This window comes from Acanthochromis polyacanthus, chromosome 17, assembly GCF_021347895.1.
Source record: "Acanthochromis polyacanthus isolate Apoly-LR-REF ecotype Palm Island chromosome 17, KAUST_Apoly_ChrSc, whole genome shotgun sequence".
In the NCBI taxonomy this organism is placed as follows: Eukaryota; Metazoa; Chordata; class Actinopteri; family Pomacentridae; genus Acanthochromis; species Acanthochromis polyacanthus.
Genome location: NC_067129.1, coordinates 12,813,896 through 12,834,339, shown reverse-complemented (window position 1 = coordinate 12,834,339; position 20,444 = coordinate 12,813,896). Strand labels below are relative to the sequence as shown.

Below are 20,444 nucleotides of genomic sequence, written 5' to 3'. Positions count from 1 at the left end.
ATTCATTTTGATAGATTGTTCACTCACTTTCCTCTCTGTTCAATGAATAATAAAAAGATCTGCTAAGCTTCCTTCCTATCGTGAAGTAAGCGGTGGTCCCTCTTACATTTTTCCTCAGATGCAATTGTAATGCTGATAATGATATATTCATGGCATACGTACATACAGTATGTATTCATTTCTCACTGGGTTTGGGTTTCAGTACAGGATGTCTTCAATACACAATGAACACCATTGTTATTTTGATAGTGATATAATACTGCACAATTAGCTTAGTAGACCCTGTACCAAGATTAGGGTAATAAAGATTAAAAGGAACAACTTTATAGAAGGTTGTTCATACAGCCTCATCCAAAAAACGGTTACAGCAATATTTATTATTCCATTTTCACCCATTCTTAAATTCATTATTAGGAAATCTAGTCAATAAATACACTTGATGACTGCTTGATAAGCATATATGGGCTAGAGGAAGGTGTGGCTGGAAGTGTTTAAGGCGTCTGGCTGCAGGAATCACAGTTGAAACCTCCTTATTGATGACAAAAAGAATGGGGATGCTGTTATGTTTGATTCCTAAATGACTTCCATGTATATTTCATGCAGTGCATGTAAGAATATTATAGTATGCTGATCTGTGCCTATTGCAATAACAGTCGCTTTGCACCATGATGGCTCATATCCTTACAGCTTGCAAAAGGCACACGTGTGATTTTACTTTGCTGTGGGCTATCACTTTATAAGTAGAAGATAAATCCTCAGTCGATGCCAGACATCTTGGAAAGGATATTGTGTGAATTTATATTTTTATGATGCTGTTACGGATGTTTTGCTTTTGTATTTTGCACTTTAAAATTGTACAAAGGCATGTCTATGATGTGTAATATTCAACACACAAATGATTGGGGAGTTTGTTCACCTCGAATCAGAATCATCCCTCTAAAATCCTTCCTCACTCTATGTTAGTAGCCAAACTAATACAATCAGCAAGTGAACAGAGCAGGGCAAATATGTACCCAATCCTAGAAATACGTCATTGATGTTAGAATGGTTGATTTGCATCACACCTGCATCAAAGGGGTTTGGGAGGGTGGCTGCTGGCCAATCTTTGTTTGAGAGATTCATTATTCACTTTTCCTCTCTAGTGACGTGTTGGCATAGCTCTTAGTTTTTGAAAAAACCTTCGTCATAAAGCATCAAGGACTGATTAAATTGTTATTCAATCAAAGATGAAGTAGCAATGATATTATTTTCACGTTGTTTTCATTCGAGCTTGTGTGACTTCTGCAGCTGCGGCACAGACCTCTAGTGAGGAGGAAATGTTTTTGTTCTCACAGCAACAGAGAAAAAGTGGTGGTTTAGTTGTTATTGTTCATTATTTGTTTAGAAGAAACTAAATTCCTAAATATTTAACACCAAGTTGTATTTTTGTGATATGACATTTTTCTGCTAGATTTCAGATTTGATCATCAGATTTAGTACTGGAGCTCCATTCCTCAACCAAGGAAACGGGCTTTCAAAGTTTCAGCACCATGGAGAGAGACACTCACACAGACTGGAGGTGTGTTTTATTGGCTTAACAAACCTTTGTTTCCCCCCTCCCTCCACAGCACCTTGAGGGGAGAGCAGACCATTGACTTGATCCCATGATCATTGTCTCACAGCAGCTGCACTGCACAGACAAACAGCATTTTTTTTCATGAGTCACCACTGAAAAGTATTTGTGCAGACACCAATGAAATCTCCTACCTGCTGGAAAGAACTGCAAACATGTTAACATTTTGGCATAAAAGATGCAAATGGAAACCCAACATATACAGTTTACTAATTAACTGTGTGAAGTGTAGAAATTAAATAGTATTTTGTTACATTTCTTAAAAATTCTTTCCATGAAAACAGAGATTAACAAAAACTGTGGCCTTTCTTAATCTAGCAAGCTCAGCAACTACTTACAAATTTATCTCGTTTGCTCCCATTTGAACCAACAGTGTCAAAAATGTCTAAATAAACCAACTAGAAGCTGCTGCTGTAAAAAGGTACACAGACATTTTTTTCAGAGATGAGCAGCCATACAACATCCGCCGTCATCCTGAGGAAGACCGGTCTTACCTTTTAATTTGATGTTCATATTGTTGTGATATGATATCATTCTTATTGGTTCCCGGAGTTGAAATCTGTTATATGGTTCTCCCACTTTGACCTAAGTGAAAAATAAGGTTTTGTTTTATTGCACAGCAGAGGCCAGGTCCCTTGTATGTCACCACATATCACAAAATATACCATAAAAGAACAAAAATGTAAAGAGGCAGAGTCACCTTCATAAAATGTGTGTATTTTATAATTCACCTTGCAGTTTAGACAACAGGAAAAGCTTTTTCCTGCATTCAACTGTCAATCTTTTTTCTTCTTTTTTGTCAGTGGTCTGTTTTGTCATAATATAGTAAGGTACAGTTCCTGTTGCGTATTCACCAGAGCCTCGCTAAGCTGCTGGTGTCAGCAAGAATGCTGCTATTCCAAGTGCAAATGTCCCTCCTACGTTTGGGAGTCGGGATTTCCAGGTTGATTTTCATATTGAGAAAAGCCTACCATCCTTTCATTCAGAAACTAAGTAATAAAGCAAGTTTAGATCATTAACCAGCTAGACAGATCACATGTGAAACCTAAAGTGGAATCTGTTTCTAGGGAAAAATTACTGATATTTAGCGAGTTACCATATTATATCAATGTGCCAGATTTATCAACCTTCTCTCCCCCACTGCCCATTTCCCCCCACACTGTCCTGTTCTGTCCTTTGGATGCACACGCTTGAACCTGCACTGGACACAGTGGAATAGTGTTGTGTGGATCAGTCCAAGCCACTGTCTCTGTTTTCCTTTGACAGAGCCAAAGCTGTGTGTGAACACCAGATGTTTTTCAGTGTACAAACAGAACGGACAGCTAGCGGACTGTGAGCAGATATTCAGTAAATTTTACAGAGATGATACTGGATTAGAGTCACGTACGCCACCTTTAAAGCTCAGAATGTAAATGGGTCTATAGTTACTGTGATTGCTACTATGTGTTTATGCAGAGCAGCATCTGGTAGTATGCTGTATTTGTTCTTGGTCTTTCTAAGGAGTAAACTGGTGAATTTTGGTAGCATTTGCTGAACTTGGCAGCTCAGAAAAAGGGAAGAAAACACTAATGACAAAAACTAAAAAGTGTCGTTATAAAACGTGATGTGAAATCTTAGTCATTATGAAATAAACATGCCATTGGACAAAATGCCATTATGACACATAATGGGCATTTTGGAAAAAAAGTCACTAATTATTAAATAACATTAAAAAACAAGGATTTCTTCAATTATTTTTTAAATTGATGACTCATATATTTCACAAAATTAGTTTGCAATATCATTTTAAAGGTAATTTTCATTTTTTTTAGTTTATTATTGATCTCTTTGGATGCCCATACACTACTGATAGTTAAATCAAAATAAAATATTAAGCTGAAACAGTCAATGTGGCTAAAAAATCAACAACAAAACAAAACACTAGGAATATATAACACAACAGATGGAGCTATTTTACGCTAATCTATGTGATGTGGCTGCAAGCTTTGCAGCATGGTAACTGTTATGAATATGTCAAAGCTCCATAAGTTTGAGTGTTTTCCTGTTCTTCTGCATTGTGCCTACACCACATAAACACAGCATCAAACCAAGTGCACGTCGCTCAGCTTGGCTCCTCACTAATTTAGTGTCCATTCTCATGAAATATGGTGCTAATTAATGTTATACGCTGAGCTAAAGGGAAGTGAAAGGAATGTTGAGACACGTCGAAGCGTCATGTTCAGACTCACTCCCTTTTTACTACCTATCGTGCTTCATTTGCCCTCTGTGGTTTTATTCGACTCGTAGAATTCTCAGTGTGAATTTTTTTGTTGTTCGTGTCCTGACAGTGCTTTCTGCTCTGAATCACATTGAATTAATTAAATGGTGCAACACTACAACGGTCAGTGGTGTTGCAAAATGTGAGGGGATTGTTTACCTCAGAGTAAACTACCGTTTGTCATTTACTGGGTGTTGAATGAGCGACCGAAGCAGTGATTTTAGATGCAGCCCGAAATGTTAAAGCAGCGCAAACAACGAAAGCTGCATTCACATAACAAGCCTTAGTGTTCAATTTGAATTTTTTACCATAAGGTGTTTTTTTTTTAGTTGAAAAATGACCTACATGTGCAAAAAACTCCATCAAACTGTCCCAGAATAGAGTCAAGTTCACTGTGTAACAGGCAGTTGGTCCGAACATGAGCACTCTGAATTTTGTCTGACACTGCTGCTACATTCTTGTTTGGACTTGTTTGACCCTTTTCTTCTATATACATAGGCTGGTTAAGGTATGACCCTCAAGATTTGCCTGTACAGCCCAAGAGAGAGCGTTTCAATGTTTCTGTCTGTGTCCCCAAGAGACCCAATGCAGTACAGACGGGAATAATAACAACAGTTCTCACATGTGTTCTGTCTCTCAATATAATGAGGTATTCAAAATACAGGCAAAGTCATCTACAGATCTGTACATGAATCTTGCAATGAATTGGATCGTCTTTAATTCACAGAGTAGGACGCAAACGCCCGTTGGTTGTTCTCTGGAAATTACCTTCACAGTGTTTACATTTGCACTGTCATGTGAACAAGAATCTAATATGTTGTCTTGCCCACACCTTCCACCGTGTTTCGCTGAAATCCTTTCAGTAGCTTTAGAGCTATTCCGCCCACAAATAAAATAGATAAATAAATGAAACCTCAGCAGATGTAATAATAAAAAGCCAAGGTATAATAGAGGATTTTTTTAGACCAGAATACAAAACATCTATTCAGCCAGTCAGCCATAATGAAGAACTATTACAAAGCTTTTGGGTCATAGCTGCAAAGGTCAGTTTTTACTTGAGAGTGCAGCTGAAAGGCATTTCTTTGAATATAGCAAACAGTGTGACGCACGGAAAAGCTTCAGATCAAGTCCATAATCGAAGTTGAGATGCAGAGTGCAGCTTCTTGTAATTGTTTAAAAGACAATTCACAGCATACTGTATTTAAGAGCATGAATAAGAAGGCTCAAGCAAACGTAACACAAACAGATGATCTGCTTTTAGTTCTAATTCTATGCTTGGATAACATGATAGTTCTGGTATTTGCTAAAACACTCAAAAGGAAAAACAAGGGGTAAGTTTTATAATTGCAGACCAGCCTGGGCTTTAGTGAAAATCCATTAAAATGGAAACACACTGGCTCATCCAGTAAACCATATACTTTTCAACATCCTCCACATCATGACTGAAGCTTAAACAGTATTTTCTTTTAAAGAGCACATTTTATGCAAAGCGACTGTTTTTGCTGCATATAGTGCATGCTTAGTTTGACATTTAATTTTGTTTAACTTTCATTTAATCAGGCACAGCCATCAAAAGTGATTTCATGTTCACAATAATGGCCCGACTAGAAGTCAAATGGCTTTCAGTACAAAATTAATATCTGACATCGTCGGGGCAATTTTTTGTGACTCTCTGTAACTACTTTATTAAGACGAGACAAGAGCACAGCTAGTGACGGCTGACCCACTGATATCTAAAATCTTTGGTCTGAAAATGTCGCATATAATCATTAATGAAGGCAATCATTAATGCATGAAGTAGTGTAAGTAGGAGACTAGAGAGACTGAAAAAGGCGAGACCTCTGTGCCTGTTTTTTTTTAACTAAACAAAAGTGTAAAAATTCTGGAAGGAGAGGCGAGATTGCATTTAAAAAATCAACAGGAAATCAACAGTGTGTCCAGTTGGAGCAGTTCGTAATCAGATTCAGACACTTAAATGTGCAATCCATCCATCGTTTCATTATCAATACACCGCTTAATCCTCATTAGGGTCGCAGCTAAATGTGTAACTTAGCGTATAAATAATCAGGAGAGAATTACAGCTTGCAAAACTTGATAATTTATAGTCCATCTACGAAATATCATCATTTCTGAAGCTTTTGGATAGTTGGACAGCACAAGCCACATTCATAGACATTTCTGCTGATGTTTCCTTTAATGTTTATATCCAAGACATGTACATCAGCCCGAACCAATAACAGAGACAGAACCTCGTCCGGAGCCAAGTAACTCGCTGATGCTTTTCAGACTCATCAAAAAAAGTTGGTGATTAGGTGATTACACATCTGCCAAGCAAAAAAAAAAAAAAAAAGGGGTTTAGTAAGTGTGCTTGTTCAAATTCAAGAGACTGTTGCATTTTCCCTCCTGATGGAAGCATTTCTCCGCCATCGCTTCAGCTTCCTTTCCTTTCCAGGCGACACGCTGAGGCTAGTAAGCTCAGCTAAACAAGCAAATGTAATCTATTTTTGCCAGCGCCATGTGCAGCCAGGAATATGCAACCTACTGTCACATGAAGTGTCTTTTCAAACGAGAGTGCATGCTGTCTGCCAAGAAACCGAAGTTGCTGAAATAAAGAAAAGAAAAGTGGAAAATCATGTTTAATCAAGGTGTGAATTTTGAGCAGAAACCGCTTTGTGGGTAAACTCTGCATCCATCCTGAGACAACTGAACCCTTGTTTTTTTTTGCGGAACTACTATAAATTACCCACTTAAGAATTGCAGTCTCTCATTTTCATAACCACACTCCTAAAATGTTCAATAGCTGTCAGTTTTACACAAAACACAATAAAAAAATGTAATGTACATTTTATACACTCGTATCTGTTGGGGGAACCATTGTGCGTGGCAGTGCCATCATATTTTTCACTCTCTTCTCCTTTCCTTGCACTGTCTAAGCCGGGCTTATTTTAGGTGTTGTCGCTTTGAGCCTAATGAAATCAACCAAACATCACAACTGCAGGCCATGCCTTTCAGAGGATGCTCGCATTATGAGTAATTAATCTGAAAGTGCTATGATTAATCCTGCTACTTTACCCCCTGGGGCAAGACTAGATGTCTGTGAAAAATTGTCTCCCTCAAATCCTCCTGAGAACAAACATGCACATTTAGGTTTCTTAAGTCTTCAGAACGCTGTACACGTCTTCTCACATCAAGTCATCCGCAAGTGTGAGATAAACCTCTTGACTTGTGCTTTTTTTCCTGTAAGGAAATTGTGTTTGGAGCACATGTATGTATTCCATAAGCGCAAAAATAATATGATTATGTAAATTCAACGAAATCTGCCAAACGCTCTGAAAGTGGGAAAAGGAAATGGTTTGAAATAGCTTGGAGAAAAATCTGAAAATGCAAATGACAGACTTATTGGCCTCAAATTGCAGATATAGAACATATGTTTAAAATCCAAGAAAAGTCCATCAGAATTCACTTATAAACCCAAACAGGTATTTAAAGGATATACTATGACGTGTATGTGGCTGTGTGTTAACGGGCACAGCTGCGTGGCATGTCCAACTTATTAAATACCCAAGGACAACACAAGGTTACAGTCAAGCAGCCGTCTCCTCCTTGTTGTCCAGATAGCATGGCTTTCATCGTGTTGAGCAACCCTGGAGCACGTAAACTGATTAACGCACGCCTTTCATTGTCGACAGTTCTCACCAAGATATCATCACTGCCTAGAAAGATGCTCATACGGAGAGCCTGACGAGTCCAAGTCACCGGCTATAAATCATCCCACTTCAACTTCTCTCGCGCAGACCTCACGGTTACTGGAAATGGAGCACTGGTTTTATTTGGACTGCGTGCGAGCTGGAGAAATTTTCGAGCTGAGATTGCGAGTCAGGACTGGCCTTATGTTAGCCGTGTGAAACAGAAAATGGCCGAAGCTTTGACAGTAGAAATAAAACTGACTTTTTCCACTGGCATCTTCCGAGGATTATTCTCCGTGCTTGACAGTCTGCTTCCACATCAAATGGTAATTACTGTAAATGTGTCTACAAGTTATAGCCAGGCAGACCCTCCAACATCACCGCTATTGTCTGTTGGATTAAGCTGGCGTGCACTTCCTAGCATTGAGATTTACTGAGAAACATAGAGAAGAGAACGCACATGAAGGATTTAAAGCTCCCTGTGAGTCAGATTGGACAGATGTGGGGGGAAAAAATGGTATCCACAGCTTCTTTCAATTTATTTATGTTCATAATACCAGCCGATGCTGTTACGGCACTTGCCATTCCAGAGTGTTATGCACTCATCCCTCCTCTGTTCTTTTTGTTCAATCAGCCTCGCTCCCCCTCACGCCTAACCTCCCCCCCACCCTCCCCTGCTTGAGTAATGGCCTGCGTCGACTTCTTGTCACTATGAGAGGTGGTGCTGCATGGCTTGCCTCTGTCCTCCTGTTTCCATGCGTGTCCTTTCAACCGACTAGGCAATCCCAGCTGATATCTCTATCGACCGCGATTTAGCTGATATAGCTGCAGTCTCCCTTTGCTTCTCTCTCTCTCTCTCTCTGTCTCTCCCCCCCTTCCTGCAATCGCTTCCTCTCTGTTTCTCCCCATTTTGGCTCCATCCCCACCGCCTCCCATCCCTCCCTACTTTGTCTCTCTCCCTTTCTGATAATGTGTTCATCCCCTCAAGTGTCAATATATTCCAATTCATCTTGCCATCACATTTCCCCACCCCAAACCTGAGCGGCTCAGAAACTGCCAGAATACCTCTGAACTCAGATCAGTCGTAGCTCGGAATAAGTTCTGCATGGTTAAGCAGCATGAGAGCAGAGAGCTGCTGAGCTCTCTAACAGAGGGGTGACTTGTATACAGATATGAGGTGAACACATCAGGCGGAGGGATTAGAGCAAATTGATTTGGAGTGTAAAAACAGCAAAGGTATGGCAGTGCAGTGCTGGGAAAAGAGGGGTTTGAGATTAAATTTTGATGCAAGCCCCTGATTTCGACAAAACAGATTACATACCAGAGCTATACCTTCCTCAGCCTCTAAAGCAGAGGGCTGTATTCTATCATTTTGACAGGTATTTGTGTTTCTATCATCCATGCCTATTGTAGCTCTCAAGTCTGTATGTTAGAAGCACGTCCATACCAATACCCTTGTGTTCACTCTGTAACAGCTCTGACAACTCACCTAAATCAGGCTCCTCCTCTGCAGTATGATTCCTACGTGTTACTGCCAGGACCTGCAAGCCAGTGCGCTGTGAATCTGTAGCATGTATTTATTCACACAACCCATTTACTTGCCTCACTATTTCCCTGTGTGTTTGCGCTGTGGCTGCCTGTTTTCTCTTTCGCTGTCTCTTCCTGTGTCTCCCTCCCTCCTGCTATCGCTCACCCACCCTTTCTCCCCCTTCCTCCTCCTCCTCCTCACTCATTTGCTCACAGACTCTCTTTCTCAGACGCACACACGCACACAAACACACATAGAGGCACATGCTGTGCCTCACTGGATCAGAGCCTCTGACTACAGTATGCCTTCAGAAGAGCTCCTTTATCTCGCATTCGTGAGAGCACAACTCCGAGCTCCAAGGTTATTTTTGCTGGGATCCAGGGCTCTCCTGGAATTCTGCTCATCCCGGATTCATTACGATACGCCGGTGCTTTTTAATTAGCATAATTTTTGCTGCAGCAGTCCAAGGCTACATCTCAGTCTCAGTCATCCAGAGGCATCAGATCTGAGGAGGATCACCTGCCCTCCTCCCGAGACAGACGCATGCAGCTGTCACCTTAACCGTCCTCCGTCAGAGGCGGTACGGCAGATCTGGACAAGGTAACGGGAGAGGATAAAGGAAAAAGGAGCAGCAGAGAGGGGGAATGCAGCACTAGTCGTTACTGCATGAGACTGAGCAGGTGGAGCGTGAGGGAAGGATCATGCAATTTCATTTGAAATAGAAACACTCGGTTGCTACGGCTGCATTCTGCTAGATCTCTGCCACACCAGAGGTTTGGATTTGCTGCGCCTGTGAGAGACTGAATGGAGAGCCGCTGAGAAATTATTTATTTATTTTCTGGATTTTCTCCTTTACCGCGCTGCTGCAGATACTGCTCCCTCTCTCTCCCCCCTCTCTCTCTCTCTCTCTTTCTCTCTCTTTCTCCCCCTCCTCCTCCTCCCTCCCTATCTCTGTTCTCTTCCCATTCCCTGGCTAAAAGGGAACAAAAGCACTGGTTCCTGCATCACTCTTCATCGCTGCATCTTTACTTGCACACATTTTTTTTTCAACTTCCTTTGATTTTTTTGCTTAATGAAATGATCCAGTTTCCCACGGAAGCGTGTTATGTCTTCTACTGCGGTGGAGGGGCACTCTTCTTAGTGGGCAGGCTCAGCTGCCCTCAAGCTCTACCTGTGGGCGATGGAGACTCTTATCAGAATTCTTATCACACGAATCTCTGTCCTGCCACTTTCCATGCCTAAATATCATGGTTGAGCAACGCGCCTGCTTGAAATTACAGCCCGGATTCGTCTCCATTCTTTATTTGGATGTGTATCTCCTCTGCATTTTGGATCCGCCTGGCTCACTTTTGGAAGAATGTGCCTCGGGATGGTTTTCAATGAGGTTTTAAAACTGGCTTTTCTGTGCAGTAGACATCTTGCTATGGCAGCATGTTAACCAAGAGTGCATAATTTGGTTGCTCTTCGGTTTTGTTTTTCTTTCACAAGAACAAGTGGATTTTGACGGCTTTTTTGAAATCAATTTTTTCCCCTCACAATTTTCAAAGGATATTTTTCCATCATCTAGTGAAACTCCCTAAACCAAACTGAGGGATTATGAAAGAAACACGCCCAGGTTGTCAGTGAGATGCCCTGTTGTCTTCGAGTTGAACTGTCAGAGGCCAAAGCTTGGCCAAGTTGTCTGTCCTGGGCCCATGTGGATCTAATATACATGGGTAGACTTTTTGCAGCCACCTCTGTGCTTGGACAGCGGAGCAGCTGGTCACAGTTTAGCCTAGGCATGGGCCTAAGTTACTGCTCGAGACTAGCCTTTTGGTTGGCCTTACTTACTGTACTCCCCATCCAGACTGGAACAGCACGTGTGTCTTCAAGTCTCAGTACCACGCACCATGTCCACCACTTCCATAATAAGCATGGTACTGTTCCTATTGCTATCAACAGGATGCCTTTTCTTACCAGAGGGGGCCATGGTAAGACATTTTCCTCCAACATTCTCAACTTGCTGTTTGCTGCATCACTGAGGCATCACTTTTCTCTGATAGCGTCAAGGGTCAGGAATAATAAGAATTGGGTATCAGGTAGCATGCTGTTGCCGGCTGACATCTTAGTATCGCTAGAGTTGGCATTGTAGACCTTCATTCCTTTTTGTTGCTTTGATCCTTCAGCAGCTAAGGATGTGCTGCAGCCCCTGTGCATCATTACACCCCTTTATCTGCCTATCAGTATCAGTAGTGGTTGCCCTTTCCTCACGTTGCTGCTCAAGATTCTCCAGCATCAGTGGAGTGGTGTTTGTTATATTACAAATGCACGTCAACGGCGTGATGAATCATCACTGCAAATCTCTTTATCTTTCTCTGTGAGGTTCTTGTTTGTTTGAGTGTTGTAATACACTCGGCTTGTTTTGTGGCAGAGGTGACTGCAACAGTATTCTGCAATTATTTCTCATCACAACATGCATATGCACATACATATATGCAGTTAGAGTGAGCAAAATTTAAAATAGAAGACTAACATCGGGATTTACAGCAATGCCTTTTCCAACTTCATATAAGATTCATCTTGGCATTCGTCTCTACATTTCATTAGATAGCATATAATTTGCGTTCACTGGAGGAATATGGTGTTGACCTATCCTCAACAATCTACATCAGCTTGGCTACGCCACTTAAACCGGCTCCTTCAAAGCGCTGACACCAGAGTCATTGCTCCCTTTTATATCTCACTTTGAAATTTCCGTCCTAAGACTCACTTTTATGTCCTATAAAAAGAGACCCGATGGATTTGTAGTGTCTTTTTCACAGCAGCAGTTTTGTCAGTTGCAAAAGGGCTAAAAATGTGATGAATTACATCTGCGCTATTATAGCCATATCATTCTGGACCAGGCTTTTACAGGCACGGCACAGCCTGTGATCAAACAAGCCTATAAAGAAAAAAACACTTCAAAGAACTCACTGATAAATTTTCAATTACCTCTATTGTAGATTTTATACTGTGGGTTGTTATGAAGTATGTGCTTCAGAGCAAGAAAGTCAATTTACTGCAACGTAAATGATGCAGACAGCACTTATGATTTACAAGTCATGTCCCCAATACCGTAATGCACTACGTTGAATGCATAATGCAGATTTTGGTTTACATTTATTGGCACAGTGGCCACTCTAGTAAGTCATGAAAACAAACACACACACACACACACACACACACACACACACACACACACACACACACACACATTAAAAAAAAACATTTAAAAAGCAAAGCCAACCTTGCATTTATTAACAGGCGCAAATGCCAAAATTGTGCGACCCGAAGCATAAATTTTTTGGACACTTGCTTTAACATCACAGATGTGTGTGTGTGTTTGTGTGTGTGTGTGTGTGTGTGTGTGTCAAGGCTAGCCAAAGACTTCTGGATGCCCCTGGGCTCTTTGCTATTTATAGGCCACCTACCTTACTGCAATGCCTCTCGTTCCTCATTGAAAACACAGGTTATTGTTTGTATTGTTGCATTATTCTGGTTACAGTTTGTGGCATGCTCCTACGTACAGATATGTTCGAACAATGAGCAAAAAAGGATCCAAGTATATCTATATAGAGTCATCTAGGTGATGTAGAAATACCAAGCAAAATAGAGGGATCACGCATTGAGTTAGTACCAAAAAATAGGCATCAAGATGTGAAAAAAATAGGTTTTTGCTGAAACATAACGATTAGCCAGTTAGTCAGCTAGTTGGCTGACGGAAAATTAATGTACAGCGGAATAATCTGGTTGTTAAATTATAATTCACAAAAACGACAAACACTTTGTAATTTCTGCTGATGTTCTTGCTGATCTCTTTGTGCTTTGGATTGTTTGTTAGAAAAAACAAGAGATTTGGGCTTTATAATCTGGAAAATTGTGTTGCCATTTTTTTTGCCACACATTTTTTGACAATCTTCCTATTAAGTAAACAATAAGTAAACTAAATGATAAAAATAACCAATAGATTAATCCATTATGATAGTAATAGTTACTCTAGTCCTCGGTTTCTTACATGAAACTGCACTGTAAAATGTCCGCTTTAAGCCTTCTACAAGGTCATAAATACTGTTCTCTACATGTATAGGACACTGTTCCTGGCTCAGCTGCTGCATAGGAATTCAGCAAGGGACATTTGTTTGTTTTTATTATTTTTGTTGTGTCTGCATTCATCACAGACATCTGATGAAAAATCTCCCAGGCTGCATTCATTGTACCCCAAAATTAGTTTACATCAAGATAAATTCTTCAAAACTCTGCATAGGTACACTTTAAATTTTCATTTTTATCACATTCAATCAAACCTCAGATGAATCTCTAAACCACATATCAGGCCTCGTGTCACAGTGTATCTTGGATCTTATAAATAAGATGTTCCCATGTACTAAACAAAATACTCTCCATGAGTACATTAGCTTTTCAAAAAGGCACGATTGAGGATGTTGAGAAGGTTGAAGTGAATCATTTCTTGTACCAGAAGGAAGCCAAATCCCAACTTGAAGCATATTATGTAGCTATCATTCTTGCTGTCTTTCTATTTCGACCCTGCGGTGCCACAGTCACTCTGAAATTTTGTCAAACCACCCTCAGCTAGCTTTGGCCGTGCTCCTTTCAGAGCAGGTTTTATGCTGTGTTTTCTTGAACCCACCACCTGACCACTACACTGCCAGAGAGCTCGCCAACACTATGACCCTCAGTGGCAAAGACCTTGTACGCGCTCAACTGGAATGCAAAAAAGATTGCACTGTGGCTGACCCCTCGTTGTGCTTCCAACACACCCGCATGTTCAACACACTCTAAAAATCTGCTGCACTTCATTCTCCAGGGCCCCCATGTTAGTGTAAGAACTGTCTGGCTGTGGCAAGGCAAAGAGCAGCTAATGCTTCCAGAGAGACGTCTCAAGTGGTGGAAGTGATTTAGGGGAGCTTTTTTTCCACGGTGATATCTTTTGTGCACAATTCTAAATTCAAAGATTGAATATTAGAGCGAGCAGGTTATCCTTAGATCAATACATTAGTGTGAAAAATGCCTGTCTGGAGACTCACTGCAGTCGGATGTAGTGCAGTGTTTTGCTGCTTTTTTGCCACTAGAGGAAAACAAGGGGAAAGGGGGCATCAGGAGGTCTGCTGGAGAGGGCTCAATTTCCTCCAGGTCACATATTACATTACCCTCAAGAATAATACAGAGGCAGGCCTGCATTCACATACACACACACACACACACACACACACACACACAACCCATAAAAACAAACCTAAACAGAAGAGGATTCTCTCCCACAGCGCGCTCAGATTCTGCGAGTGAATTTTATAACTGCTTATGTGATGATCACTGCCATCGCTGTTCCATGACGGAGTGGAAATATTTTGATTGCACTTGCCATTTTAAGGCTTTGCTGAGACCGAGTCAGAAACGAATGGATGAGACAAAAGGATGGCACGTAAGAGCAGAAAAGAGAGGCCAAGGTAACCACAGCTCTGCTCCAGATCTGCAGCAAAGCAGAACAAACGGGGGAGAACGAAAAACGTGAACTGAAGAGAGAAGTCGAGACAAACGAAGTGCAAAGATTGCATTCTTAGCAAAATAACCTTGGCATACATATGTTGCATTTATGCCGCATATGACTTTGTGCCGGCTCTCGGTGCAATTGCATGTTGCAGATTTCTTTTCCAGAAGAGTATGAATGATAATAGCACAGAGGAGCTGTTGGGATGGGAAAATAATTATTCTGAAGACGTCTGAAAATCAACAAGGTTAATGGAAAATATAAAAAGAGCCATCAACAACCACTTTCATGCTCATCACCACTAGTTAACTCTAACAACTGGTTATGATTGCTTCACTGGCAGCTTTAAGATGCTAGTTTTAAGCAAAGATGAGGCTGCAGAAGTGTGGTAAGCTGACTTCATTCTTACTTTACACCCCCGCATTTTTATTCATTTTCGAACTTGTAGTCTTCAGCTCCAACAGACATTTATCAGATTTTATGCAGCTCCCTCTGGAGCCACTAAAGTCTTTACACGACTCCCCAAGACCTGAAAACACATTTTGATGAGCAGAAGTGATGAAGTCTCCCTTTAATATAGCTCTGATGTGGTCTGAACGGCAACTATTAGGTTGATACCAGTGAGATAAAATTCATCACCCAGTGAATTCTTTGACAAATAGTATCCAATAAAAACTATATCGAGCTAATCAAAGAATGGAAATACATATAAAGGAAAATGCAAACCATAAGCAGGATAAAAGATGGGATTTGATTTCATGAAAAGCTAAAAGATTATTGATTTAAATGCAATAAATCTTCAATATACAGCTGGTTCTAGATCATTCAATCACATATTATAATGTTGAAGACACAAAATATGGTTTCATTCAACATAAAGTTGATATAGACTCCAGTAATAATGTTATAAAAGACTAAAAACCTTTTTTTTTAATCTAAATAAATCTTGAAAATTGTTAAAATGAAGGCCACAGGTATATAGCTGAAGAAAACCATGGACAATCTATTCTGCCATAAAAGCTGTTCTGGCGTTTTGATGAAAAATGTCTTTGTGATTTTTGCAATAGGGGAAAGTGTTAACGCTGTATTTCAGGATTGCACTTGAGTCAAAACTGTTTCACAGCAACACCAAATCACCAAAAAATTTGAGTCAGACAAAAAATGAACAAAAACACGGGAGAAGAGGTTGTCTGAGGTGCTCGGAGCTGTAGACATTCAATTTGAGAACTGACAGTGTGGATACATCTCTCTGATAGGAGCAGAAACTGCAGTTCAGCCATAATACAGCTGAAGCCTGCGTGTGTCTGGTTATTTAAGATTCATATGATTTTTCAGTCTGGCTCTTGGTTGATCAAATTTAATTGATTTGATTGATTTGATGTCTAAAGTGTGTGTGCACCGCACTAAGTATATGATGCCACTTTCTAACTTGAGCGCCATATTTTTAACTTAAGAGCCATATGTCCTCTCTGTCAGGCTTTAGGCTGCACTATTCATTTTCATCATTTCACTGAGCTGTATTTAATAGACCATGCAAGACGTGTGGCTCAGATGCATAAGTCAGACGGCAAACTTGAATTTAATATTTCTCCATAACTCTCCATTTCTGCAAAGACTCCTCACACTTGAGGGATTAATGCAAGTTTACATTCTTAATCGACCAGCTTTGTTTTGCCAGTGAAGTGCCCCTGTTGCCCTTCACAAACTGTCTTTGGCTGACGCCTCACAGCAAACTACACACAGTACTGCACTTGAACACTTTTGTCCTGCCGGATGCTGGCTGGCCATTCAAAAATGTTTGTCTGTAAAAAGAAACATCCTCATCCATATTCAATCCGAGGTGCACTTAATTTGAAAAACCCTGACCATAATTACCAGAAAGTGTTTAAATGACTACGAGAGTGTGAGTAATTTACAGTTTATTCCACTACTTTGTGTTTATAATGTTACGGCTGATACTAGTTGTCATTTGCTATGATTCATGATTATTTTTAGCCTCCTAAAAGTCAAGATGAGAGCTAATACTCCCTCACTCAGGCCACTGGAATTCTCTACGACAGCAGGCTTTTCACATCCAAACTATTACATGTGATGCAAATTATTGTCAGCATCTCAGTGTATTTTGCAAGTCCTACGAGTGCGTCGCCTTGTCTCTTGCATATTCAGCTGGCTAGGAGCACAAATGAAAAGGACAGGATGTTTGAGTGGGATGCGTGCATCTTGTCACAAACAAGCAATCCATACTGTTAGATCTGTTGTGTAAAGATCCATTAAGACATGACAACCACTCATGGTGGCTTTAGAGGAGTTTGAGAGCTTCACTGACACCATTACAATGCTTTTATAAAGCAAATGGGATCTAATGTGAAATATTAAACCCACAAAATGGCTTCAATGTGCATCTTAATGTATACAGTGAATGCCACTCTACCTATACAATATGCATATACGGGTGGCATCGGGAGTATTGCAGTACCTGTTTAGACAATAATTAATTATTAAGCCTCCCAGCTAATAATGATGTGATATACAGTGCACACTTTGCAGCGAAGAATCTCCAAAGGGAGCCTTATTTTTCGAGCACAGACGCATCGTGCAGCGATGAGAGGGGAGCCGAGAGCTCCCGTGAGATAGCTGACAGACAGGGAGCGGAGATCTGCTCCAAGGGAACCAACTGTGATGTTGATAGTAATAATCTTGACAAGCCTGATTTGCAACCTGCTTTATTTAATGCAGGTCTCCCACAGAAAAGAGGAAACAGGAGGAGATAGAACAGCAGAGGCAGAAAGGTGTAATGAAATGCTTTAGTGTTATGACTAATACAGGAGTTGCTGCTGTCTATTGACAGAAGCCCCCATGTTTTCCTGCAGCTGCATGAATATTCCATATTTCATGATGCACATAACAGGGATGCATGTTGCTGTTATTCACCCTTCCATTTTCTGCATCTGTTATGTTGTCACAGCAGCATACAAAACTGTTCAGTAGCTGTTTGTGAGCTATTCGCTTGACAAGGGACATCATTTTTCTAAAGGATAGACTTGCATTTTTTTTTTCAAAATCTATCTTAAAACAGTGCTTCTATACCTGTATGTATACTGAGGCAGTTTTAGGTTGTTATTCTTCCAGTGTACGCTGAAATTCTTACCTTTTTTTGGCCTTAGTCAAAATAATATGATTAATATTTCCTCGACTAACACAAAGTCTGAAACTCTAAGATGTACATGTGTTGAAATGTTGATTAAATGCTCACCTGGCATGTCGAAATAACAGCTACAGCCTATCTAATCTGACTTATTTTGTTTCTCACACGCTAGTTGATCCAAATACTGAAGTTCATGGTTCAGTATGATGCGGTTAACAAGCTTCAGCCAATGAAGCTAATGAGAAGAATTAATATTAATTAGTGACAGCTGATATAACCTGCCATCTGGATGCTGTAAAGGAGAAGGGGCTAACTCGGTGTTTTTCCACAATAGTCCTTGTTGATTAGTGTCACAGTTTAGTTAATCCGTGCATTTTGCCGATGTAAGCGTCTGAACTCAGAGTCGAGTGCATCCAAATAATTGTGCGTGTTCCTGCAAACAAGCAAACCGCTGTAGAGCTGAGGAGCAGCGGTGCAAAACTGGCAGGCTGAAGTGGACAAAACATTACAGTAAAGAAAGAATTAGATTTTGATTTGCTTTTGCCAATACTGATCCATTAAGATGTGCCAGATTAGCCCAGATATCGATCCCTACGGCTGGTTGGAGACATTTCTAATTTCACTGTACAATATTGTGGGCATGAGTGATTTCTCAAGTTTAGCTAAAGGTTGGGTGAGGCCTAGAATGAAACGAATCAGCAAGATATCTGCCAACAGTTCTCATGCTGTGCTACTGTCTGTAGTCGAAGCACCAAGAGGGAGTTTCATTCTAACAGCACTAGAAGATATTCTCCAGATTTGACTAATTCAGACAGCTGGAGCCTCAGTGTGGCTACATGTGAACTTTCCCACAGAACTATTATCGTCGATGTTGTTCCCATCACTTGCAAGGGTTTGATTGTGGTCAGGATCAGGTGCATATGCACATATTTGCATGTCAGTATTATTTTAAGAAAAAGTGAACAACAGAGGAAACCATTTTGTGACAATATCTCCACAACATATCATGGAGGTACATTAAATGTGATACTAATGGTCGAATATGAAATTTCATGTCATGATCAAATCACAAGTGCCTAAATGTCGATTGACTTTTACCAATATTTGAATGTATGCAATGTTTTGACTAACACACAGTCTACCAAGACTTCTGAAATTAGACACAAGTTCATGCGGTTTGAATGCCCTTTGCATCTTTTTAGAGTTCTGCTTGAGGCTGTATTGCACAGTCAAATGTGAAATGAGTGAAATTTCCTAATGGGAAATTGGGTTTTGTTATTTGGCCACATCATGGCCTGCCTGCTTCTTCTTGTTTGATTTCACCAGAGCAAACAGAGCTATAAAATCGCCAAGGGTCGTACAATATAATCACATGCAGCATTATAGGCCTTAAATAAATGCCACCAATGTGAAGCTGCATGTTTGTTTTCTGCTGAGAGCGCAGCATAGTGCTAGTTTGTAATATTTAATGCAGGCCTGTTAGACTTTAGCATATTGTGCATTGGTTTGTGATGTTGTATCCATTTCCCATATTATGTATAAGAAACAGATGTATAAAATTAATAAGTAAGTGATCTGATGAATGAATCCAAAAATCCGTGTCACATCAGGGTAATAAGCAACAATGTCTCTATTCATAATTCTGGAAAGAATAAAGTGATTCCATTGAGAAAGCGGGAAGACTGACTAAGAGGCCAGATGCAGATAACATCCACTGAAAGAGGGAAACCAATAAAACCACTCATTGAGACTCTTTGATGTAACTTATGTGACCGCTTCACTTCTGACTGCAAATCCTAGACATTAATTAAGATTACCTCTGTAAGAAATCATTTTATTTGAAAGAGTCACTCAGAGAGCCCGCCCTTTCAATTAAATTCAAAGTCAGAACGAGGCGTTTTTGAGCTTTTGAATTAAGTGTTTAATGTTAATATAGGTACCGACCTGCAGTTAGTTCCTGTTAGTGTAAATTCTTAGACACTAAGCAAAATAGTGTTGGGGTTGGAACTGAGGCTACAATTTTGTCTCAAGTGTTACTCCGTGCTTCCGCATCCAAATCTTTAGAGATTCGGTACTGGATAATTCCAGTCGTGAAGCAACTCTTAGGTATCAGGTGGTGAAAGAAGCACATAATAACATGAATTTGTGGTGCACTATCACAGGTAATTGTTTTGTCTGCTGTTCCACGTCTCATGATGACTCCACTCTATCGTGGCATAATCTTTTCATCTCCGCAGTCAGCTCCTGCAATCCTAATTCTGACAGAGCTAACTTTGATTGGACACAATATAAATTTGCATGGATTACATAAAATGGATTACAGCGCTGGTTCTGCAGTTCGCACACAAATTTTTGCAAATTTATGTTTAATTAATAATCTGCGGTGTCTGAGATTTGAAGGATAAATCATCTCATATCATCCAGAGTTGTCTAACAGCACCTGATCAGCAAATGGATTTTAGCAGCCTGCATGGGTGTTTCTGTGGTTTCGTGTAAGGCTTGTAAATGACAAATTATCATCAATATGCCTCATTTATCTCAAGGAGACAAGAATCTTTCTGAGTGCAGAGGAGTACCTTTCATGAAAAAGTTTCCAGCAGATATTGTTGCTTTGCCCTGCACCTGCTAGATACTGTATGAGCAGATGGAGGAATTTTAATCAGGCTGAAATCAATTCCTTTTTAAACATTTA

The 20,444-nt window shown here is 40.3% G+C and overlaps 1 protein-coding gene across 13 annotated transcripts in view; it reads left to right on the top strand.

Moving 5' to 3' along the window:
- LOC110948798 (neurexin-2-like) overlaps positions 1 to 20,444 on the top strand; it is a 126,321-nt gene that overhangs the window by 85,500 nt on the left and 20,377 nt on the right. Inside the window, exon 1 of one of the 13 annotated variants that reach the window (XM_022190508.2) lies at positions 9,258 to 11,053. The exons of the other annotated variants lie outside the window; for them this stretch is intronic. Within the exon in view, the coding sequence (XP_022046200.1) occupies positions 10,711 to 11,053 (343 nt within the window). The 5' untranslated portion in view covers positions 9,258 to 10,710. Of the gene's footprint in view, positions 1 to 9,257; positions 11,054 to 20,444 lie in introns of those variants that run through there. 13 annotated transcript variants of the gene reach the window in all.